This window comes from Chiloscyllium plagiosum, chromosome 28 (genome assembly GCF_004010195.1).
Source record: "Chiloscyllium plagiosum isolate BGI_BamShark_2017 chromosome 28, ASM401019v2, whole genome shotgun sequence".
Taxonomy (NCBI): domain Eukaryota; kingdom Metazoa; phylum Chordata; class Chondrichthyes; order Orectolobiformes; family Hemiscylliidae; genus Chiloscyllium; species Chiloscyllium plagiosum.
In genome coordinates, this window is record NC_057737.1 from 35327482 (window position 1) to 35353253 (window position 25772).

Consider the following 25772-nt stretch of genomic DNA (forward strand, 5'->3'; position numbering starts at 1 on the left):
AGAGGCTTATTTGGAGCATCTCTGTCTTGCACTCTTTTTAAGTCTTTTTAAGGGAGGCCCCACACTATCTACTCTCTTTGAGAAGGCTTGTCCAGCCCAGTTTCTGGTCTGAGAGCTTGTATTGCGTTTTTGTCCAAGACGACATGTCAGTCCTGAGGCCTGTGTGCTCTGCCTCTCCAGGTGTATAGGCTGTTTTGTGATGCATGATTGTGTAGCAGCATCATAAACTGCTTCATAGCTAGTATGTTCTCAAACTTGCTGTGCACTGTTTCTCAAAATAAACTTTCTTAAATCTCAAAAGAATCTGTGTAGAACCATACAGTCCAGTCAGGTAGTTGGGCTCATTCCTGAAGAAGGGCTTTTGCCTGAAATGTCAATTTTCCTGCCCCTCGGATGCAGCCTGACCTGCTGTGCTTTTCCAGCACCACTCTCATCTTGACTCTAATTTCCAGCATCTGCTTTTGTCTAGTTGGCCTCATAGTCCGGTCTGGTCTTCTGAATGCCACTTGGATTTAGATATTAACAATTTTGACGAGTTAAAGTTTGGTTTTGACTTGTATGTCTTTTAAAATACACTATATACAGAGCTGAGTTGAGGCTTTTTTTTTCAATATGAGCATTCATGTTTCTTCAGCATATCAACTCCGTTGGGTTTAGATTGTACAAAAGCTGCAGCTTCAGTGAGTGGGGTTCTTCGGTTTTTAGCCAATTATTTTCTGTTTCTGTCTTTAATTTGGAATCAGTTGCTGTCTATTGACTTGTTATCCTGTCACTTATTTTTCTTTTTTTAAAAAAAAGTTAGTGTGACAGGATCTCGAATGTTTGTTGCTCATTCTTAACTGCCTTGAAGATGACAGTCATTCAAAAAGGCAGCATCTTATGTTTTGTCTGGTGCAAGTACATTTGAAGTGCTGTTAGCATCGTAATTCCAGGACTTTGACTCAATGACAGTGAAGACGTATCCATGTATACCCAAGTTAGGAAAGAGTGGTTTGGAGGAGAGCCTGCAGGTAATGATATTCCCATATAACTGCTGCTCTGTTCCTCCAAGCTTGAGATTGAAAGGTGCTGACCAAAGGATCTTGGTGAGTTGAAGCAGTGCATCTTGTAGATGGTACACACTGTGTGTCCTGATTTAAGCTGCTTCGCCATGCTCCTTGACATTCAATTCTAACTTAGAGGTACTTGTATTTTTAAAATTCAAAATTTGTGCTTGCAAAATTCAGAACATGATGATCAGCATTAGATATGACTTTATGATTGGATAGCACTTGCTGAACACTCCTATGTGTGCTAAGGGCTGCACTAACAACCCAATCAGTCTTATTAGTCAAACTTACAATGTAACTACATATATTCTGATGTAGGGCCTTTTAAGAGGAGCAGCCACACCCTCACTTGGAGACCCAACACACACCGGTCAGTTAGCTGATGCGGTGCCTCCTACATATTAGAAATCAATGCCATCATGGCTCTGAGGTCCATGCAGTATGAAAGAAAACAAAGGGGAATGTAGGCCCTGCCTTCTGCAAATAACATCTCAGTACATTGTATCCTTTTCAATTAAATAAAACCTTTTAAAGGCCAGCTGCTTTCTGGTACATTCCTCTTTGCAATATCTTGGCCAATCAGCATCCACCTGCCAACCAATCAGATTTTCTTTTCCTCAGGCAGTATGAATTGTTGTTCCCTTTGAAACTTGGCATTCGTATATCCCAATGAGAGCAGGATGAAAAACTTCAAAAACATTTCTCTTTTCTTTTCCTCCCTCCCAGTAACAGTCCAGTTCTGTATTACGAAGCAATTGTCCATATTACAGAAAGCACAGGGCAAAAAGAGTTGTGCAGAATCTCACCGAAAACAGTTTTCCAGTCGCACAAATAACTCTTGACATTTACCCTTTGATTCCTGTCATTAAGCCAGTTTTTATCCAGTAAGCCACTCTGCTTTAGATTCCCTGGGGATCTCCCTGTTTAGACCAGCCTGCCATATTTGGACCATGTTAACCAAAAAAACAAAGTTGGCCACATCAAATTCACAAACCTCATCAACCCTCCTGGTACCTCACAAGACTTTAGTGAAACTAATCAGACATGACCTTTCCATAACAAATCCAGGCAGTCTGATCCTGTTTAATCCAAGTGATTTATACTGTACATCAAATTTCTTCCTGTAATTTGTTCATGCTGACAGATTGGGTTGAGAAATGTGTAATTACTTGGATTATTCTTAATTTTTATTCATTTCTTTAAAAAAATAAATAGCTCTCCTCTAATGTGCATGTAGCCAGAAAGGATTGACTGCTCCCTATCAGTTCCCCTTTCAGAATGATTTTCAGTAACTCTGGGTGCTTACATAGTTGGCCAGCAAGTGCTGCTGACTGCAGACAGGAGGGAAAGGGTAATTTCTGTATTGACCTCAAAGATGGCAATTGGCCTAGCGGTCAGGGGTCAGAGCTGAGCTTTGTTCCACCTTTTGTTTCCCCTCCCTGGAACTCCCACTTCTGAAGCCTGTACGAATTTAGCCCTGAATAACATTGCTCCCTTTAACGTGACGTTAGGGCTGTCTGTCGTGTGAGAGGTAGAAGAATAGATGCTGCCACGGTGCAAACCTGAGCCTTGCTGTTTCCATTGCCTGAATCTCCCTGTGCTAATCCAGACCCTCTACTGCTCCCTGCGTGGGATCTTTGTACAAACTGCAGCTGTAGTCTGTGCTAGCAGACAGGAGGGGCAAGGTTAGATTGAAGGGGGCAGGGGGTGTCACCGTCTGTGTTAACAATAAAAATTCTTGGCTCTGATTACTGTGTCCAGTGTCATGGAACTGGAGGTAAACTTGGAAAAGAGTTTGTTTTCTTAAAAAAAAGTTTGGCATCTGATTTCAATCTGAAAATTCTGGATAATCTTCATTTTAAAAAAAAAAACCTGTATCCAGTTCAAACTTCCACGTCAGTCTGTCATCAACTGTTCCCAGTTTAATAATTAGCTGTTAACTGCTTCTGGGACTTGTCCACCCTCCCTTTTCCCATGGAACAATGTTTGCAAATGCATTCCTTTCACATCAGTAACTTTTCCTGATTTCGTCACTCTGACTTGGATCACAGTATGTGCTAGAATGTCTGTCTGGCCAGATTTGTAGCTTTTGGAGGGATGCGCAGAGATGGGTACTAGTGTCAGTTCTTTCTTTGGTGCTTGAGATCTTTTTTGAGCTGTTCACAACAGTTTGGCTCTTACCCCCCCCCCCCCCCCCATCCGATGTGGGCAATACATGACAAAGACTAAGCAGTGGGCGAGTGCCTCCACCATGCAACGCAGTGTGGATTCAAGCGAGTCGCTGTTCAGTGCGAGGTGCTTTTTATTTGTTTGTCCGAAAGTGGGTCTGTAATCGGCAGATCCGATTTTAGCCTGGGAGTAGGTGGCTGGTATTGAGCTCATGAGCTGGAGGGCAGGACTGCAGAGGCTCTGCCCGCTAACCTGCAGTCCTTTTGCAAATGACTTGGGTCTTGTTTATACCCATTCCATCTGCAGCAGTGCCCTCCTCTGCTTAAAGTTTGTTCCCATTTTCAAAGAAAAATTCTATTCTAAAAATCTGAGTGAGGAGGAATTTGCAGGGATGTGAAGTGAGTGGTGGTGTACAGTACAGATGGGATGGTTAGTAGGCCTTCCCCTCTGCTATAATGACTTTGTGATTATATTCCCTGTTTTTTTTTCCACCTGTATAGATGCTGTGAGTGTAACGTCTCACTCTCTCACTGGTATTATGAGAAGGAAGGCCGGCTGTACTGTAAGAAGGATTACTGGACCCGATTTGGGGAGCTGTGCCATGGCTGCTGTGAGCGTATCACCAAAGGGTTGATCATGGTAAGTGTTCATGCTGAGACTGAGCAGCACCAATTGGTTGTATGTGTTCTCTTGAAATTGAAAGGCTCTACACATTATCCAATCTGATCCTTTTTGCAGTCCTCTTACAAATCAGTCTCCAGATTTCCTAAAATAAGGCCATCTCATATGAATTTAAGGTTTGTGCATTGACAGATTTAATGGAATTTGTGCAGCCACCTTGGAACTATTCACAAGAACATGAATGTGTACTGCTGTGAGGTTGTAAAGCCGACTGAAATAAGTTTTTTTTAATGTGGGGTTGGGGTGTGGAGTGCCCAGTGTCTTCACTCTGCAGAAAGTATCTACAACCACCCAGGTCCAGCTAAGTGAGTGAGTGAGCTTGGGGCAAAGGATTATGTGAAATCCTCTTAAAATGTTGAAGAAATTGAATTCCAAGAACACAGGATCAAGGAACCAATTCCTAAAAAAAGGAGGATGCCAGGATAGGTTAGGTTTGAGGAAAAGGTGAAGAACTGTGTGGAATTCGGCCCAAAGTGGGGGATGAGTGGAAAATTAAAATAAAATGCTAGTTGAGATCATGGGCCTTTGGGATTGGTAGAATGAACCCAGCGTCTGCAACCTGTTTATAATTGGCAGCTGTGACAGGAAGATGTGTACCTTCTGCCCCATCAGCAACATCAGTGTCATGAGCCGCTCATCACCCTCGACAGTGCTATATGTCTGCTGCCTGTATCTGTTTGCACTGCATGTCTTTGCTGATTTATCTTCCAGGTGGCTGGAGAACACAAGTACCACCCTGAATGCTTTGTATGCCTGAAGTGTGGTGTATTTATTGGAGATGGAGACACGTATGCATTGGTAGAACGCTCCAAACTCTACTGGTAAGTACAGGATTTGGTGGTCGGACACTTTATACCTGAAACTCTGTCTGTTATGTTTGCTTTTTTTTATGATAATGGGGGTAAATGCTTTTGAATTTTATGATTATAAGAAGGTTCCGTTTGACTGTAATAGTTAGAGCAGTATTCTGTTTGACACCAAAGAAGCATTAAAAACAGTCTCCTCTGGATTTTCAGTGTTAGAGGATGGCCACCTGTGCAGTACCAGCATTTGGCTGTCCAATTATTAAATAATTGCTGAGGTATTGAACACTTCTCTAATGGGCTAAAACGTGGAATTGTGTGGTTCCTATATATATACAGAACAACGTCGATTATCCGAACGAGACAGGTAACATTTTTATGGGACCTTGAGATCTTGTTTGGATAATCTGAAACTCAAATAATTGACGTTCGGATCACCGAGGTTGTTCTGTATACTGGATTGTGTTAGCCATGTCTCTGTTTATGTGATTTATTCCAGGCCTTCGATCCATCACCTTTTAAAGATCTTTACTCTGTGGTATTGACCATTCTTCAAAATACGTGCTTCCTAAACTTGTATTTCCCTCACTGTGATTGAGTTTCAAGGTTTGAAAATTGTTGGGACTCCTCAGCAAGAACAGTGTGCAAGGACACTGTGCTGGGCTGGGCCTGTTAGTGGGGAAGCATGGGTGTTAAAACTTGGAGCTTCACCGAAGCCATTGTTGTCTTGGGGCTAGAGACACGAAAATTTCAGCTTGCAACCCCACGTGGTGTTGTGACCTCCACTTTGGGAAGCCCTGTTCTAAAGATTCACTGTCTTACAGTTTGATTATTTTGAGTGGATTGGTGTGAGAAACAGCTGTGGGATAGTATGTGGTCCTTCGGCCATCATTAACAAGTTCTTTGATTTGATTTAAACAAATAGTTGGAGCTGTGCCAATTTTCTTCATCCTGCCCTCTTGCTAATCAAACACAGAAGACATCATAACTGTTCTGATCCCCTCCTTCCCTAATACTCTTTGCCCAGGGTGCTGAGATCATTGATTAGCAGTGTGGAGCAATAATGCTAATTTTTAATTTCCCTCCCCCTCTTCCTGACTAGATTGGTGTCTCAGCATAGATCAAGTACTGAACATAGACTGCTGCAAATTAGGCCGTTCAATCAAGAAGCTATATTAGCTGTGTCTCAGACACGACTTGTAATCTTTTGCTCTTGGTTTGGTAACTATCGAGATCGCTGTTTTACATTCACCTTGTTGTTTGTCTCTCCTGCAGTGGTTGCTGCTATTACCAGACGGTAGTTACGCCTGTAATTGAACAAATCCTCCCAGACTCTCCCTGCCCTCCGATCCCACACACTGTGACATTGGTTTCAATCCCAGCCTCCACTGAGGGAAAGCGAGGCTTCTCTGTGTCTATCGATCAGCCCTGCAGTCCCAGAAGTTCCTCTTCAGAGTATGTGCACACCGTACGGGTCAAAGAGTAAGTGAAAATTGTCACGATGCAATATGATGTGGAGGAGCCGGTGTTGGACTGAGGTGGGCAAAGTTGAAAATCTCACAGCACCGGGTTATAGTCCAACAGGTCTCTCGCGCTCTCTCTCGATGATTTTATATTTGCACATACATTCTACTTTTGTTCAAAAAGCACACAACTTGCAGGCAGTCAATCCATATAACATTTTATAAGTTCTCACTTTGGAAATAGAACCAGTCTGACTCAAGATTACCATACAGACACACTCTAACCTCACACCTTTAATACATTGCCTGAGCTGAGATGTCATCCTTTTTAATAAAACCTTAAGTTATCTCGAGAAAGTGACTTAAAAGTTCTGGGGTTTACATGTTAAAAAACTGAAACCAGCAACCCATTCTAAAAGCTGAAAGACTTTAACAGCAATCTAGGTTTGTTCAATATATCATTTCAATTGCATGACACAGTGATCTTTTGCTATACATTCTATGTCTTATGATCCTGCTGCACAGCTACTTGATGAAGGAGCAGCACTCTGAAAGCTAGTGCTTCCAAATAAACCTGTTGGACTATAACCTGGTGCTGTGTGACTTTTTTTAACTCTGATATAACGGTGGCTCAGTAGTTAGCACTGCTGCCTCACAGTGCCAGAGACCCGGGTTCAATTCCCACCTCAGGCAACTGTCTGTGTGGAGTTTGCACATTCTCCCTGTCTCTGCGTGGGTTTCCTCCGGGTGCTCCGGTTTCCTCCCACAGTCCAAAGATGTGCAGGTTAGGTGAATTGGCCATGCTAAATTGCCCGTAGTGTTAGGTGGATTAGTCAGGGGTAAATATAGGGGGGTGGGTTTCACCTCGGAGGGTCGGTGTGGACTTGTTGGGCCGAAGGGCCTGTTTCCACACTGTAGGTAATCTAATCTTTGACAAATGCCTTGCCTTTTTTTTTTTACTGTGTGCCTTGTGATGGATGAGGGCCATCTTGACAGTTCACAGCCATTCTACAGTTAGTGATATCCCCTCCTTTATTGGAGGTAGAGCAGGTCATTCGGCTTCAGCCTGTTTCCATGCTGGTTTTATATTGGGATATGATCCCTGCCCCACTTTAACTGTGTAACTCCGGACCAATGAATGCTAATAGATGTTGGCCCAAGCAGTGAACAGATGACGGTGGCTCAGTTGTTAGCACTGTTGCCTCACAGCACCAGGGACCCGGATTCAATTCCAGCCTCTGGCGACTGTCTGTGTGGAATATGCACGTGGGTTGCTGCATGGGTTTCCTCCAAGTGCTCTGCTTTCTTCCTAAAGATGTGCAGGTTGGGTGGATTGGCTATGCTACATTGCCTGTCGTGTCCATGGATGTATAGGCTTGGTGGGTTAGCCATGGGAAATGCAGGATTATGGAGATGGGGTGAGTCTGCGTGGGATGCTGTTCAAGGGGTTGGTGTGGACTCTGGGCCGAATGACTTGCTTCCACACTGTAGGGATTTAGTGAGGATATTGGTTCATGTAGGGCGTCACTATTGAGCCTAATGCCATCCTTTCTCAATGCCATGCATCCACTACTAGTTGGAGTGGCTGGACAGTGGTCCATCAATAGACCTTAACAGATCTCTGCCTTGCTGAGCCAGAGGTGTTGAATGTAGTTGTCCTGCAGTTTCTGATCTGTTGATGGGCTCCAGGCATTGCTTTATTATTGACTGATTTAGAGAGAGCCTGCCTTGAACCTGATATTAGCTGGAACATTTCACTCCTAATGGCTTCATCCAACAGGACTGAGACTCCAATGGTCACTTGTCACTGAGGAACCTTGCATTTGTGAAGTGAATACTAGCCCTACCAGGTCTGAGTAGTTTCAAATACAGAGCAGACAGTGGAGGCACTACAAGAGTTCAAAGTAGCAGCCTTCTGAGTTATTTGACAGGATTAACAGCTTGTATAAAGTTCAGATTGGATAAAGTTTTTCTCAAATAAAACGCCATTAATTTTTGTTAACAAATTGGGAACATATTCAAGTGTTTGTTTTGAATAATGTCAAACGTCTGGACATTGGAGAATGTTTGGCAGTGTTGCTGGTTCTGGGTGAGGCTGAATGTGGCTATGGTCCTTTGTCTGGCTACTGTAGGGATTGTTGTAATGATGGGATTTCATACACATCCTCAATGGTGTTTGGCACGAGTGAAGGGCAAGTGCAGTCTTTGGAATTTCTGGAGGTGGTGACAGAAATATACCCCACCACTCTTGTTGTTTGTTTAATATGCAAAAGATGTGGATTAGGAGGGTTAGCAATCAAATTGTAATGTTTGTTTCATGCATCCTGATACTTGTTTATCTGTTTTTTAATTGCTTACTGAGTTTGCAGATTTCCCATAGGGATTAATCATTGGAGGTCGGTGCTCTCAATCCCAGCTGGCAAGCATTTTGATGCAAACTAACATCACTGCTAAAAATCATTGTTTAATCTTCCTCATGACTAAGTGACCTAACTACATCTTGAGACTATTGCACAGTTAATTGTTGAAATTTTCTTTAAATTAGTTGCTAATTGAATCCTGTCTCCAGCCAGGTCAGATTTTACATTCTAAAAATCACTAAAGATTGTCTAAAAGATTAACTAGGAGGGGCAAAGATAGATAGCGAGAGAAAAGTAATGAAATATAAAAACAGCAAGACTTTCTGTGGATTTTTGAAAAGGAAAAGTGTTAACAAAGTGAGTGTTGGTCCTCTCGTGTTGGCAGCTTATCCACACCACCTTCAGGGCAACTAGGGTCAGGCAAAAAAAAATGCAGGCCAGCCAGTGATGCCCATGTTCCTTGAGCAAATATAGAAAAGAAAGTAGACAGTAATGGAAAATAAAGAAAAACCTGAGGAAAAAAATGCTGAAATCTGAAACAAAAAAAAAGAAATTACTGGAAAAGCTGAGCAGATCTGGCAGCATCTGCGGAGAGAAAGTAAAGTTAACCCTTCGGGTCCGGTGACCCTTCGAAATGATGGTAGCTCAGAAAAGTGTTGGTATTTATGCAGAAGATGGGGAGGGGGCAGGGCCTAGAGTAAATGTTCGGTGGAGATAGAGCTCAAAGAAATGGAGCAGTGGAAATATAAGAGTGTGAGTAAAGGTCAGCCTGGGAAAATGATTAGCTGCTAAGGGGGACCATTAGTTACCAACAATGGGGGTGTGATAGCCGTCCATGTGATAACAAGGCCTGGTGTGTGGAGGTGGGGGATGACATGAGTGAAGGTGCTCAAGTTCTAAAATTGTTGAACACTATATCGAGTCCAGAAGGGTGTAGAGTTCCCAAGCAGAAAATGTGTTGCTGAGTTTCGCTGGAACACTGCAGCAAGCCTGAGACATAGATGTTGTACAGGGGACCATCGGTGTATTGAAGTGACGGGCAGCTGGAAGCTCTGGGTCGTGTTTGTGGACAGAATGTAGCGTTCTCCAAAGCAGTCACTCAGTCTATACTTTGTCTCCCAAATATAGAGGAGACTACATTTGTGAGCACTGCTTCACCTGGAAGCTGTGTCTGAGGCCCTTGGATAGTGAGAAAGGAGGAAGTAAATAGACAGGTGTTACACCTTCTGTGGTTGCAGGGAAAAGTGGGGTGGGGGTGAGAGGTCCAAATAGACAGCTCATAAAGAAGGAGAGGGGAATATGTCTGATGGTGGCATCTCACTGGAGATGGCGTAAACGGTGGCTAATGATCCTTTGGATGTAGATGCTGGTGGGATGGTTTGTGAGGACAAGGGGGACTCCTTGTAAAATAAGCAAAGGACAGTGAATTGAACATGTATTTTGCACTGGTCCCTTCTATAGAGGTTACAAGGAACGGCCCAGAATGTGCTGTAAATCAAATGGAGGGGAAGAAATATCAGAAGAAAATCGTTGGAGCTGCACAGGATATTGATGGACTTCACCAGGCGTCTTTTAGAAGAAGTGGCTACTGAGATATTTGTGGCATTGATTTGTAATTTTTTTTTAAATCTTCTAGATTTGGGGAAGGTTCCAGTTTGAATGTAAATAGGAAATGTAACTCCTTTATCCTAAAAAGGACAGAGACACCGAGTGAGAGAGAGAGAAAGCAGGAAACTACAGGCCAGTTCACTCCTCTGTCACAGGAAGAATGTTGGTAGCTATAATTAAAGGTATTATTGTGGAGCACTTGAAAACATTCACGGTAACCAGGCAGATTCAGCACTGTTTGTGAAGGAGAAGTCAGGTTTAACCAATTTATTTGGAGTTCTTTTGAGGAAGCAGCATGTGCTATGGATAGGGGAATCTGTGGATGTACCGTACTTGGATTTCCAGAAGGCATTTGATAAGGTGTTGCAACAAAGTTATTGTAGGAAAATAAAGCTGCATGATGTAGAAATTAACATGCTGATATGGATAGAAAAGTGGCTGGCTAATAGGAAACTGAATAAGCATTCATGTAAATGACTCTGAAGGGATGGAAGATACAAAAATACATAGGAAAGGAAGTTGTGAGGAAGACAGGTTAAGTGAGTGGACGCAGATCTTTCAAATGGAATATAGTGTGATTAAAATGTGAAACTGTCAATTTTTCTGCAGGCAGAATTAAACAAAGAAGTGCACTATCTAAATGGTGAGAGATTTTAGAGTGCTGAAATGCAGAGCAATCTGAGAGCCCAAGTACACGAATCACAAGATTAGTCTACAGGTACAGCAAGTAATTAGAAAAACTAAAATAATGTTATTGCTTATTGTGAGGGGAATAATTGAATATAAAAGTAGGGAGGTTATGCTTTAGATGGACTGGACACAGTTGAGACTGTGTGCCTGGAGTACTGTGCAAAATGTTTAGATTAGATTACTTTACGGTGTGGAAACAGGCCCTTCGGTCCAACAAGTCCACACCGACCCGCCGAAGCGCAACCCACCCATACCCCTACATTTACCCCTTACCAACACTACGGGCAATTTAGCATGGCCAATTCACCTGACCTGCACATCTTTGGACTTTGGGAGGAAACCGGAGCATTCGGAGGAAACCCACGCAGACACGGGGAGAACGTGCAAACTCCACACTTTAAGTCGCCTGAGGCGGGAAGGATAGAAATGCATTTGAGACGTTTCAGGGAAGGGTTACCAGACTAATACCAGAATGAAGGAGTTCTTTTATGAAGAAATGTTGGAGAGGCTAGGCTGTCTGGAGTTTAAAGAGTAAGATTGAAATGTACACGGTTCAGAGGGGCTTTGTCACAGCAGATGTTGGAAGAATGTCTCCTCCTGTAGTAGAATCTAGAACTGGGGGTCACTGATTTTAAAAATAAAGGGTTGTCCATTAATGAGAGATGAAACTTTTTTATGTCTGGATCGTGAGTCTCTGGAACTCTTCTTCAAACAGTGGAAGTGAAGTCCTTGACTATTTATTAAGACAGTGGTAAATTGATATCAGAAAATAATCTTCCAACTTCACAGGCAATCTGATGTAAATAAAAAGTTCTGATGTGAGTAGATCAGTGGAGGCAGGAAATGAGAATAAACAGGAGCGTGTAGTGGTGACACAGTGGCTCAGTGGTTAGCACTGCTACCACTCAGCGCCAGGGTCCTAGGTTCGATTTCACCCTCGGGTGACTGTCTGTGTGGAGTTTGCCCATTCTCCCCATATCTCTCAGTTTCATCCCACAGTCCAAAGATTTGCGTGTTAGATGGACTGTCTGTGCTAAATTGTCCAATGTCCAGGGATGTGTAAGTTAGGTGAATTAGTTGTGGGAATGCATGATTACAGAGGTGCATTGGGTGAATGGACTCTTCAGAGGGCCAGTGTGGATTAATGGGTTGAATGGACTGCTTCCACACTGTAGGAGTTCAGCAATAGGGAAAGGTAGAGGAAATGCAACAAGGAGCACAAAACCACAGGGCCCTGAAGATGACATAATAGTTGGACAACATTTGTAAAGAAGGCCTTGGGGTGCTTTCCTTCAATGGCCTTGAATATAACAGCTGGGTTGTAATGTTGGAACTGTATAAGATATTGAGTTCAATCATAGCTGGGGTTTTGTTCTAGTTACCACATTAAAGGAGGATTACAGAGGATATTCGCATTGATGTTTTCAGTGCTGTAAAATTGTAATGATATGGAAAGATTGGATAGGCCTTAATGAGGGGCTTGGATAAAATAGTTAGGGAAGATCTGTCTCCCCGATGGAGAAGTTGATTTCAGGGAGCTTAGATTTCAAGTGATTGCTTGCGTCCCCTCCAACCATTTTACCAAATATCTTCTCTACCCCGAGGGTGGAGGGAGTGTAGACTTCACTGGCCAGTTTGGTGGTTGAGGCAGAAATCATTCCTCACTTAAAATGAACCTGGGTCTGCCTGTGAAGTGCTGAGGCCTATGGACCAAATGCTGAAAAGTGGGATTGGAATGAGCGGCCAGTTTATTCGGAGGCAGATTGTCTGATTGGTCTCTTTATGTGCTGTAATTGTTCTACAGTTCAATGGCAATGAACAGGTATTTGTAATGGTCAGTAGGCTCAACAAAGCCTGCAAACTTAACTCCTTGAAGTCCCTTGCCTATCTTCTGGTTCCTCTTCACAACACTGCATTGGACAGTGGGAGCCTTTCTACCAAATATCGACTATAGTTACCTAAGCAGGATGGTAGATGCCACTGGAAGTGTAGTGGACAATGAAGAGGGTTACCTCAGATTACAACGGGATCTTGATCAGATGGGCCAAAGGGCTGAGGAGTGGCAGACGGCGTTTAATGTAGATAAATGTGAGCTGCTGCATTTTGGAAAAGCAAATGGTAAGGCCCTGGGAGTGTTGCTGAACAGAGAGACCTTGGAATGCAGGTTCATAGCTCCTTGAAAGTAGAGTTGCAGGTGGATAGGATAGTGAAGAAGACATTTGGTATGCTTTCCTTTAATAGTCAGAATATTGAGTACAGGAGTTGGGAGGTCATGTTGCAGCTGTACAGGACATTGGTTAGGCCACTTTTGGAATATTGAATGCAATTCTGGTCTCCTTCCTATAGGAAGGATGTTGTGAAACTTGAAAGGGTTCAGAAAAGATTTACAAGGATGTTGCCAGGGTTGGAGGATTTGAGCTATAGGGAGAGGCTGAACAGGCTGGGGCTGTTTTCCCTGTAAAGTCAGAGAATGAGGTGGTGACCTTTATAGAGGCTTATAAAATCATGAGGGGCATGGATAGGATAAATATGCAAAGTCACCTTGGGGTGGGGGAGTCCTGAACTAGAGGGCATAAGTTAAACTTTTTCCCCTCTCACCCTAAAAAGGGACCTAAGAGGCAACCTTTTCATGCAGAGGGTTGTGTGTGTATGCAATGAGCTGCCAGAGGCTGTGGTGGAAGCTGGTATAATTACAGCATCTGGCTGGGTATATGAATAGGAATGGTATAGAGGGATATGGGGCAAGTGGTGGCAGATTGGACTAGATTAGGTTGGGATATCTGGTTGGCATGGATGAGTTGGGCCGAAGGATCTGTTTCCGTGCTGTACATGTGTATGACTCTACAATGAATGAAGTAGGTGGGAGGGGCTAATTTGTATGGAGAGTGGATATGCAAGATTAGGGAGTAGAAAATGCCAATTTTATCGGAAGCAGATTGGAGAATTACTTCAGGTGTACAGAATGGAGATGTTAGGATGGTTTTCCCTGTTTTGAGGGGGCAGGAGGGGGGAACGATGGCTGAAAGATTTGTCGGAGGTGTTAAATCATGTGTGTGTCAGGAGAGGTTGTTAATGTCTGAAGAGAGTATCTAGTTTTAAATATGTTTCCACTGATGGAACAAGAGAGCATAGATTTAAGGTAATTAGCAAAAGAAGCAAGGAAATAGATGAAGAGTAGCCTTTCACACTGGTTAGGGTCTGGAGTGCATTACCTTGGAGATAATGGAGCCAGGTATATTTGAGGCATCCAGGAGGGAATTTGACTGTTATATGAAGAGGAAAAATGTGCAGTTATTGGGAAAAGACAACAGAATGGCACTAGATAAATTGCTCATTTTAAACAGTCAGTACAGAGTATGACAGATCAAATGGTCTGCTGTGCTGCAACAAAATCTGCAGTGTTCCCTTAATTTTATTGTGCACCAGCTGCCAATTTTTTTTTTGCATGTTCCCGTGAATATCTTTCACAGCTGAGCACACAGTAGTTGAATACATAGGCGTATTTGTTTTGCAGCTGTGCACCTTAGCAGGAATGTTGGTCAATAACTATATTTAATGGCTGGGAATACCGAGGGAGTGTGTGATCCACTGAGTTAACTTGATATTGGAATCCATCAGCATGCTAAATGTCTTACATAATTGTCTACCTGGATTGATTCCTTTTTTTTTTCAAAATGTGGTTTATATTTAGTTGCTAGACATTTTGTGGTGAATGCCAGAACATTGGAGATGGTGTTTTTAACTTAATAAAGTTATGATTAATGCAGGCATCTTAAGACTCCTGATGTCTTGTCTCTGGTTCCTTTTTTCTTCAGGGGGAAGTAACAGTCTTTAGATGGTGCGTTTTCCCCATATTATACAGCATTTGTCTATCTCATCCGTATAGATTTACTTTGCTGCTACTTGTGTCTTGTGCACACAAGGCTGGCTGGTAAAATTGTTAGTCAATTGGAATATGTTTTTGAAGATTTGCCCCGCCCATTCTGAGATTAATTTGAGTCGACTTCATGAGCCATCAATATAATCAATTCTTGAGGAGCTTGTGAAAAATCTAGTTATAGTTGCAGGTTTCATCCTATAAGGAACTTATTTCTACGATATCGTTTTTGTTGCAGAGTTGATGCTGGCTGCATCAGTCCAGACGTGAAAAACTCCATTCACGTTGGTGATAGGATCCTGGAAATCAATGGAACGCCAATCAGGAACGTGCCTCTGGATGAGGTAAGCTGGGAATCAAATTACTGCAAGTTTGATCTGTATTATTTTAATTTGCGTGTATATCAGACTGAATGATTGAGTCTCTTAAATGTAATTGTCTAAAGTTGAGAGAGGTCAAAGCCAAAACTGTGTCTGGGAGACTGGGAGAACCAGCTTCAGGAGGAGGCAGTGGCTGACTGGTATTATCACTACACTGTTAATCCAGAGACCCAGGTAACATTCTGGGCACCTGGGTTAAAATTCTGCCATGGCAGATGGTGGAATTTGAATTCCGTTTTTAAAAAATCTGGAATTAAAAGTCTGATGATGACCATGAGTCCATTGCTGATTCTTGGAAAAACCTATCTGGTTCACTATTGTGAAGAAAACTGTCCTTACCTGGTCTGGCCTACATTTGATTCCAAACCCACAACAATGTGGTTGAGTCTGAACTGCCCTCGAGGTAATTCAAAATTAATGCTGGCCTAGCCAGTTAGGCCCACCTCCCTTGTTTTTGAATTTTTTAAAAACCATGGTGGTGGGGATGTCAGCTGTCCACTGTAAGTAGAATGGTCATAATCGGTGAAGAGCTTATCCTCCGATTACTGACTGACTCCTGGCCATTATGCAGCTGTACAGGAAGTTGGTTAGTTGACTTTTGGAATATTGTGTGAAATTCTGTTCTCCCTCCCCACTGAAAGATGTTGTGAAACTTGAAAGGGTTCAGAAAAGATTTTCAAGGATGTTGCCACAGTTGGAGCATTTGAGCTATAGGGAGAGGTTAAATAGGCTTGGGCTGTTTTCCCTGGAGAGTCCGAGGCTGAGGGGTGACCTTTTATAAACGTTTATAAAATCATGACAGGCATGGTTAGGGTAAATAGGCAAAGTATTTTCCTTGGGGTGGGGGAGTCCAGAACTATAGGGCATAAGTTTAGGGTGAGAGGGGAAACATTTTGAGACCTAAAAGGGCAACTTCTTCAGACCGAGTGATTCATACATGGAATGAACTGCCAGAGGAAATGGTAGAAGTTGGTACAATTGCAACATTTAAAAGGCATCTGGGAGGGTGTATGAATAGGAAGGGTTTAGGAGGATTTGGGCCAAGTGCTGGCAAATGGGACTAGATTAGTTTAGGAGATCTGGTTAGCATGGACGAAGGGTCTGTTTCTGTGCTGTACATCTGACTCTGCAACTCAGCATAAGCAATGAAAAAGCAATCAGTAGCAAACATAGGAGAGAAACTGCCTGAGATTGGAGGTGCAGCAAGCAGTGGAAAGCAAGTGCTGATAGTTAGGGAGCCACCAGGAGAAATGGAGCATCTTTTGGCTGGGGATTTCATTGTGAATGTAGAGCAGGCCCTTTGACCCTCATCAGGCTTGCCCCACCATTCAACAAGATCATCACTGATCTGCGTGTGGCCTAAACTCCACATTCCTGCCTACTCCTGACTTTAAATCATCAACTTCCTTATTGGTTATGTATCTGCCTACCTCTGCCTTTAATGTTGAGCGAGCCCCCCCCCCCCAGCAGGGCTTTCACCATTGGCTGTGTTTTTTGCCTGACTGATGTCAGGGGGATGTGAAGAAGGAGGAAATTGCAAAGCACAGGAGAGCTTTAAACCTGAAAACAAAGAAATATTCAGCTAATTGGAAGCCAGAAACATCACCGAGGTAACTAATTCCTTGCAAATGAATGTGGATTATTTTGGTCATGTGGATAAATCCAAGAATTGCTTTATTGGAAAAAATGTAGTGGATGTTAATGTAATGAAGATTGTCAGTTGTTGAATCTAAATCAGAGATGAATTGGGAAAAAAAGATAGTAAGTGCCTTGTTAAAATGTTCTAGTTCAGAGGATATGCAGTGGAAACACATTAGCTGTGACTCACCAGGCTGTGAAACTCCTGTTTCGGTTGATGGGTTTTTTATGCAGAGGAGTGCCAGTTATTTTTGGCAGGGGGAACAAATCTTTTGCTAATTTGTGCTTGTTTTCTTCTGCCACTTTAAATACTGCAGAGTCCAAATAAGAAGCTTTCCTTTTTATTTTGTGGCTTTAATGGAGGATCAATAATTTTGAGGTCTTAATGCATTATAATTTGCTTTTGAGTTTAAATACAAAGGTATTGCCATGTGACTGTATCACTTCATGCATAAATTACAAATAATGAGACAGGAACTCCTGAGATTTGCTGGGGGCAGAGGGGGTTCAAAGGCAGAATCATACCTTGGCCCCTAAAGTTGGCATTTCCCATTGGCAACTGTGTGTGTTGGAGAGAATGGACAATATGAGCTCTGTATTGATTCAGATGAGATGCTAACCATTTAGGCAGACTTCCACTGGAAGTAATGAAGTTGGAGAGAGGGGTTCTCTTCCTGTTGGAAGGAGGAATGCATAACACCAACCATATGGAGGTACAGTGGAATAGGAAGAAGCTGGAGGGATAGAATGGAAGATCATGGCCGTATAATAAGGGGGTGTTTGGGAGGAATCACTGGATAAAATGGGCTAAACCAGTCCTACACAGTTGGGAAAGCTGTGTAGTAGACAACAGCAAATGTGTGGAGTGAACAACTGTATGTACAACAGCGAGGGGAGTACTATGGGCAAATATGGCTGGAGAACAAGGTGATCTGTTATAAAATGGTCCTGATGGTTTTTCCTTGAGCATACCTCATCCTGCGAAAGATTTAATATATTTGGATTGTGTGATGTTTGACTTTTGCAGATTGACCTCCTGATTCAAGAAACCAGTCGCTTGCTGCAGTTAACTATTGAACATGATCCACATGACACTCTACTGGAGGACCAAGCAGATACCAGCAGCCCGATGTCTGATATTTACAGCCCACGGAAGTTAAGTGCCCCTAATGGAGAAGGTAGTGCGGTCAAAAAACGCCCTATCATGTAAGGACAGTTATAATTTGTACTGAATATTCCCTTGATCTGCTGTTTCTTAACATGCACCATCCTATAAGATGACCTTTAAACTGTAGCAAAACATAAGACTGAAGGAGATGATTTGGCCCATCATTCTGCACACTCATTGAAAGATGCATAAATATTTAAGAATTCACTCTTCCCTATTGACATTGATCGATTCAGTCCTTCATTCAATTAGATTCTCAATCTTGGCAGTGGGGAAGCATCAAGCAGAAAATGGATACCTCCAGAAGATTGGTTCAGAAGTCACATGACACCAGGTTAGCGTCTAATAGATCACTTCACCTGACAATGGAGCAGCGCTTCGAAAGCTTGTGATTTCAAATAAACTTGGTGTCTTGTGACTTCTGACTTGGTCCACCCCAGCCCTGACACCTCCACATCCAGAAGATTGAAGGAACGAAATTCATTTGTTTGCCATCATAAAAGAGTATTCTTCTTCCTTCATGGTTGTTTAGAGTGGAATCAGCACAAGACCAGACTGAAGCTGTTTGCTTTATTCTGAGGAGTTGTGTTGATTTGGCATTTGAATCATCCTTTACCATTGAATGAACTGAAAGGAGATGAACATCAGCTGAGAACATGAATGTCCTGTTGTTTTCTCAGCTCTACTAAGTAGAGTTTATTGTGTAAATCAAATCCTTTTTTTAATTAAAAAATTACAAACTATTTAAAACATCCCTAACACGGTGCTGGATATTATCAACTTTATTGGGAGAAAAGTCAGACTTCCTTAGGAAAGAATTGGGGAATATTTATTTTGAATGAGAATTTTGTAGGAGTCTCCAGCTCTGATAGTTTGGATGGATATTAAAAATCCAATGGAAATCTCTATAAAGAAGCTGGGAATTTACATAGAAACTGAGAAAGCAACAGCACAGGAAGAGCTGTCCAGACTAATCCCAATTCCCAGTCCTTGGTCTGGAGTCCTGTAAGTTATGGGACCTCAGGGTTTCTGCCTCTGCTTCTGCTACGTTTTGCTTTGCAGGCAGTGAGTTCCAGTCTCCTATCTCAGTCAGTCACAAAAACAATCTCCTGGACTCCTTTTCTATTCTTTCTACCAATTATTACTTTTAAACCATGCTCCCCCGGAATTAACATCACTGTTTATTAGTCCCTCATCATTTTTAAGGCTCTTAATTAAATGCCTCCACTGTTGCAAAGCAAAAAGCCAGCTTGTCCATTCTTTTCTCAGCTAAAACTCTACATTCCTTGCGGTCTCTTTAAATCCTCTCAATCCTCTTGCATATGGTCATATCCTTTCTGTAATTTAGTGATAGAACTATGCATAGTACTCAGCCTGTGGACTGTTTAATATATGTACAGCATAATAAACATCCTCTTGCCTTTTATTAGTGGAAGCATAAAATGTATGCTAAATGCTTTCCTAACTGCCTTGGACCTGTCTGCCCACCCGTGGGGATCTGTGGATTTGCACTTCAAAATCCGCTGTGTACCTCGCTACATCTCGATCTCACCAATTTTATTGTCACATTTTGATTTTCTTAGTGCCCCTCTGTTTTGAATTCCATTTGTGCCTTTCTAAATTGCCATTTCTATTCTCCCTCAGATGTTGCTCAACACTTTGGGAGGGTTCCTGGTGTAGGGGAATAAAATAGTGGAATCTTCAAATTTCGGGCAGTTCTCTTGCATTCCACAGGGTCCCTATGCACAGCTCCCATCTCCACTGCAGAAATGATTAACTATCTGGCCATTGGAAACTCCAAGTCAATATTTCTTTTTCTATTGAAATATTGGATGGAATAAACATACTCAATGACTGTCTATTGTCTTTTAAGACACTTGCAAAGTGCTCCTTGCCTCTATGGGTAGATTGCCATTTTGATCTCTAGTAGGCACCAATTTTTCCTTTTAGTTATCCTCTCGATCCTTCTGCCCTTTAATACTTTTTTGTTTACTAAAGTTTGGCATGTCCTCACTTTGTTTGCCAAACTTTCCTTTTAAATTTGGTCCCAGCAGTTATTCCCTCAGTAATACTACACTAAGTATCTTACACAGATCCCTTTGGGAAGAGTTACCAGAATTTGATTGAATTCTTCTTTTGGATAGAGTGAGGTGGTTAATTCTGAGACTAGGGCCCTGTATCTTAAGAGAAAAAACATTGATGTAAGGTGGCTGTGATGGATTGCGAAATATCACTTGAGCTAAAAGGATCCGGGCATTTGGGGGAAAAATGGGATTTGGATATTGACTGTACGATCAGCTATGACCATATTGAATGGTGGAGCAGACTAGAAGAGTTGAATAGTCTAGTCTGTCTTCTGTGTTTCTATGACCCCACACTCTATGGTCTTCTAACATCCAAGAAGTGGTCTCTATTTAGAATTACGACCCTTTCTGGGAACATCGCTCTGAGCCCTTTCTTTCTTTCTGTCTTGTCGTGTGCTCTTGACACTGATTTAATTTCATGTAGCTGCTTTCAAACTACTTTTGAAGAATTGCATCAGTAAAATTTGCCTTTCCCCCAATTTCCTGGTTTATCTTGGCCCCTTTCTAAAACCATACTAAACCTAGCTGAACCGCAACCAAAATAATGTCCCTGCCACCTGCCCAGTTTAATTCCTGAAAACTAAGTCCAGAGCTGCTGTTTTTTTTTGGGGTGCGATATAATATCTTAAAATGCAATCAGCAGAACCTTTACAATTTCGGTAATCTCTATTTGCTGTATTCTTTTAAATTGTTTTGAGGCCACGTAGTACAATGTGTTCATCCTGTTTTCTCTGTTCCTCATTCAAGCCCAAGTTCATCCTGAAATATTTTACCAAGTGAATGTTTTATCTGGTCTGCAATGCCACTTGGTTGAAGCAAAAATACAGAGCAGAAATGGCGAGATCACCATGTATTTGTAACTGTGTATTATTGTTACTTACTACTCCTAGTTGAAGTCTTCAGTTTGCTCAATATTTGATCATTTAATCTAATAAGACATGGGATTTGTTGAATTTGATTGATTAGACCATTATCAATTAGCGTGACTGATGGTCTTCTGCTTCCAGGAGAAGTTGCAGTATTGACAAGTCGCCGAGCACTGGATCACCAGCCTCTCAAAAGAAAGATTTGGGCCGTTCAGAGTCTCTGCGGATTGCCTCCAAAATGCATCGTATCTTCCGCCCTTCTGACCTGATCCATGGCGAAGTGCTGGGAAAAGGCTATTTTGGGCAAGCTATTAAGGTATACAAACCACAATTGTGCTTGGCAAATATGATATTTCTTTTAAAAAGTGACTCCAGTAGGTATTGGGAATGACCAAAGATGTAATTGATACGGATTTCCATGAGGCATTTTTAAAAATGCACCTCCAGATATTCTAAGCCAAGTTTGAAGCTCATGGCATTGAAGGAAAATTATTAACTTGTTTGGGAAATTGACAAGAGGCAGAATAAGGATAATGAGCAGATATTTTAATTTGTTGAATTTGATCAGTGATGTGTTCTTGACCTTTTGGAGTTTAGATATTCACAGTAGGAATTGAAACGACGTATGTATTTGGTGGCAGAACTGTCAGCAGCAAAGAGAAGTTGAGAATTACAAAAAATTAAGTTAATGCTTATGACTGTGGCAAATTTATTTTCTCAAAATAGAACTGAGCCTTTTCTGAATGATGTGAAGCTATAAACAGAATCTGACAATAAATCATTGAAATATCCTTTTAATGTAAGAATACAAAAAACAGAAGTTGGAGTAGGTGATTTGACTTTATGAACTTGCTCTGCTATTCAATAAGAGAACATATATGGTTTAACCACAATTTGCTGTCTTTCCTCTCTCAAAACCCTTGGCTCCCTTTATTGATTGGAAGGTTGTCATCAGCCTTGAACATTTTTGTTTAGTCTTCCACTATTCAGTCATTGAGAATGCTGAAGATTAACAACCCTTCAAGAGAAGAAATTCCTCTGGAGCTGTGTCTTAAATGGGAGCTGCCTTATATTGCAACTATGCTGTTTTATGTAAGATTGCTCCTGAAAGGAACCATCCTCTCGGCATTTACCTTCTGCCCTGTTAACACCCCCTCAGAATTCTGTACCTTCCAAAAGTCATTCCTCTCGTTCTTCTAAATTCCAATGAGTGTAGCCTTTCCTCGATAAAACAACACCTTCAGTCCAGATATCAACCAAGTTCTCTGAACTGACCCCAACATAAATATTTCCCTTCTGGAGATCAGAACTGCACAACTACTCTAGATGTAGTATCACTAGTGCCCTGTACAGTCGTAGCAAAACTTCCTCGCTTCTGTGTTCTTTCCTGCTTTTCAGTCAAGGCCAGCATTCCATTTGCTTGCTGCACCTCCAGGCTAATATCTTGACTCATGCAATGAGGACCGTGCAGTCCTCATGGCATTGTTGATGATATTCTGCTTTGCTGTCAAAGCCAGAAACCTCATGTTTTCTGACTGCACACTCCTCATCACAAGCTGCTTTCCTACCTGTCTTTTTATCATAAGTATGTTTATCTGTATTACAATCAGTCCCTTCATTGAAGGAATTAATACAGATTATACATTGTTGTGCCACTAACATTGGTTCCTTTGGCACCCTACTCCAGAAATTTGAAAATCACCCATTTATTTTAACTTCTGAAAAGGCTCAGAATGTAATTTGCAAGACTAATAGAATCATCGAGGGTCACAGGGCCTGTACTGTCCTGTAATGAATGCTAGTCTTTATAGCTGGAGGACTGAAATACAAGGGGGTATAGAGCTAATATGACTCCTTTTTCTCAACCACTCCTGAAGCACTGTGAGCAACTCTGAGAAGCACATGTTATGAAGGGTAGATTAGCCTTTGATAGTGTGTTTAGAGAAGAGAGGGGTCAGTGGTAGCGATGGAGAGTGTTTGTTTAGATTTACTAGAATGATACATAGACTCCAAGTACTTAGTTATATCAAGAGGCTACTTAAAGTAGGATTTTATTTCCTGGAATTTGGATGTTTTTAAGTGGTGACTTTGTTGAAGCCTTCAAGATGTTAAGGAGAACAAACCGGATTGATCGTGAAATATTTCAGATGGCTGGGAAGTCTTGGAACGGGGTCAAAGTTTGAAAATCACAGTCAAAACATTTCTGGAGTATAACTCCAGGAGGGGTGAGTGTGGGCAGTGGAAGGCTAAACAAAATTATATTTCGAAACCTGTTTGACATCCGCATGATGATAGATCACTTGTTTTAAATCTGAGATTGACATTTCGTTATTAATCATGAGGATATAGATCGAGGCAGTTTTGTAGTTAGGTTGCAGGTCTGCCATATCTCATTTGATGACAGAACAATCTCACAGGGCCAAATAACCTACCCCTTGTTTCTACTGCTACTCTGCTTCTCCTGGATTTGTGCACACCAGTTGAATGCCATGTTTCCAACACCACAACAATGACTTCACTTCAAAAGTGCTTCATTGATTTAAAGCACTTTAGGGTGTTCAGTGTCATTGTCCCAAATTCTCTAGGTCTCAGCAGGTTAGTGAGTATAAATATAACAGTGTTATTTAGAAAAAGGGAGTGAGAAAATTAGGGAATGTAGACTAATTAGCCAAAAATCGGTAGTGGGGAATTTGAGTCTGTTCTAAAGGATGTTAAAATGGGGTGCAGAAAATTAGAATGGAATTAGACAAAATCAACAGATTTTTGAAAGGGAGATCATATTTGACAAAACTGCTGTAGTTTTGAGGACATAACGAGGTAAATACGTAAAGGGCAATCCAGTGGATGTGATCGTGTTTTTTTTGGAAGGATTCTCATTGGAAAGTAGGGTTCCGATTAGGGTTGGACAGACTAGATGCCGGGATGATATTTTCCCCCTGTCATGGGAGGAGTGGCTGGTTGGGACAGGTCTCGGGATGTGAGGTAGGCCATTTCAGACTGGGATGAGGAATGATTTGTTCACTGAAGATGGTGAACTTGTGGGATTAGACTACAAGAGACTGGAGACCAAGGCACTGAACATACATAGCTGTTTGGCAAGTGAATTCCAATGAATAGTGTCTAGAAAACTTAAGCTAAAGTCAAGGGATATAATAGAACATAGAATAGTATAGCACAGAACAGGCCCTTCAGCCACGATGTTGTGCCAACCACTGATCCTCATGTATGCACCCTCAAATTGCTGTGACCATATGCATGTCCAGTAGTCTCTTAAATGTCCCCAATGACCTAGCTTCCACAACTGCTGCTGGCAACGCATTCCACTCTCTCACAACTCTGTGTAAAGAACCCGCCTCTGACATCCCCTCTATACTTTCCTCCAACCAGCTTAAAACTATGACCCCTCGGGTTAGTCATTTCTGCCCTGGGAAATAGTCTCTGGCTATTGACTCTATCTATGCCTCTCGTTATCTTGTATGCCTCAATTAGGTCCCCTCTCCTCCTCCTTTTCTCCAATGAAAAAAGTCTGAGCTCAGTCAACCTCTCTTCATAAGATGAGCCCTCCAGTCCAGGCAGCATACTGGTAAACCTCCTCTGAACCCTCTCCAAAGCATCCACATCTTTCCTATAATAGGGCAACCAGAACTGGACGCAGTATTTCGAGTGCGGTCTCACCAAAGTTTTAAAGAGCTGTAACAAGATCTCACGGCTCTTAAACTCAATCCCCATGTTAATGAAAGCCAAAACGCCATTTGCTTTCTTAACAACCCTGTCCACTTGGGTGGCCATTTTAAGGGATCTATGTACCTGCACACCAAGATCCCTCTGTTCCTCCACACTGCCAAGAATCCTATCCTTAATCCTGTTGCCCAGTCCCCTGAACAATGTATACTTTTGGAGCTTTGGCTCCAGCCTGCCACAAAATAACCTTTACCTTAGCCCAACACTTAGCCATAGTTGCAACCTAAAAACAAAATGTAGTTCAAGATTTTGGCCTTGAACTGTAATCCCAGTTCTAGTATTCCTGTCCATTCTGTATGTGCGTACTTTGAGCCCTGAATCTACAATTGGAATTGTGGTTTGGCGAGATTCAATGTAGCAGTTCCATTTCACTTTTTACATGTACTTTTTATTTTTTGCTTTTGATCAGGTAACACACAGAGAGACAGGAGAGGTCATGGCAATGAAGGAACTGATCCGCTTTGACGATGAAACACAAAGGACTTTTCTGAAAGAGGTTGGTCAATAAGAGTTTCATTTCAGTGTGTGTCTGTGGTCTAGTGTAACACATCCATAGTTAATGCTCCTATCCAGTAGCATGAATAGGAATACTAATCTACACATTAATGTACTGTTGACCTAATTGGAGAAATTATTGATATTTAAGATACTCTCATTTTCAGTGTGAGAATGAGTTCACGTCACCCAGGTACATTCCCATTTTTGAGAGTTAATTACATAATCAGTTAAGTATCTTTCAACTGAACTGGGATCATTTGTAATATCACCCTCTGGCAAGGATGTGGAATTGAAAATGGGTGAAGGTTATTCATAAATGGTTTGCGGTTCTGGGAAATATTTCCCTGGTTAGTGTTTTATAGTAAGTGATTGGAAAAACTTACGGGGACCATTATAATTATGCTAATATAATGATCGGGAAAGGTTGAGGTACAGTCAGAACTACTTCCTGTCTTTTTGTTCTGTATCACTTTTGTCTGTTGTGATATATTGGGATTTAGTACTTGTATGCATGAAGTAGAGATCAAAGTTAGAATTTACATAAATTATACACTTTTTATCAATGTATTATTTTGAGTTTGCATTCCACAATAGTGACACTTAGGTGTTCATTTCATTTATCTTAAAAATAAATGGCAAAAAGTCATTTGGTAACTGACTTTATCCAGAATGTAACAGATAAAGTGACTACAAACAG

General features: G+C 41.8%; 1 protein-coding gene across 2 annotated transcripts in view; it reads left to right on the forward strand.

Annotated features, from left to right (window-relative positions):
* The window catches only part of limk1a (LIM domain kinase 1a), a 67771-nt gene that overhangs the window by 22223 nt on the left and 19776 nt on the right, over positions 1-25772 (forward strand). For both annotated transcript variants that reach the window (XM_043718681.1, XM_043718682.1), the window contains 7 exons: positions 3719-3857; positions 4611-4720; positions 5978-6184; positions 14939-15044; positions 17746-17924; positions 20978-21152; positions 24987-25073. In XM_043718681.1, coding sequence (XP_043574616.1) covers positions 3719-3857; positions 4611-4720; positions 5978-6184; positions 14939-15044; positions 17746-17924; positions 20978-21152; positions 24987-25073 — 1003 coding nt within the window. The remainder of the gene's footprint in view (positions 1-3718; positions 3858-4610; positions 4721-5977; positions 6185-14938; positions 15045-17745; positions 17925-20977; positions 21153-24986; positions 25074-25772) is intronic.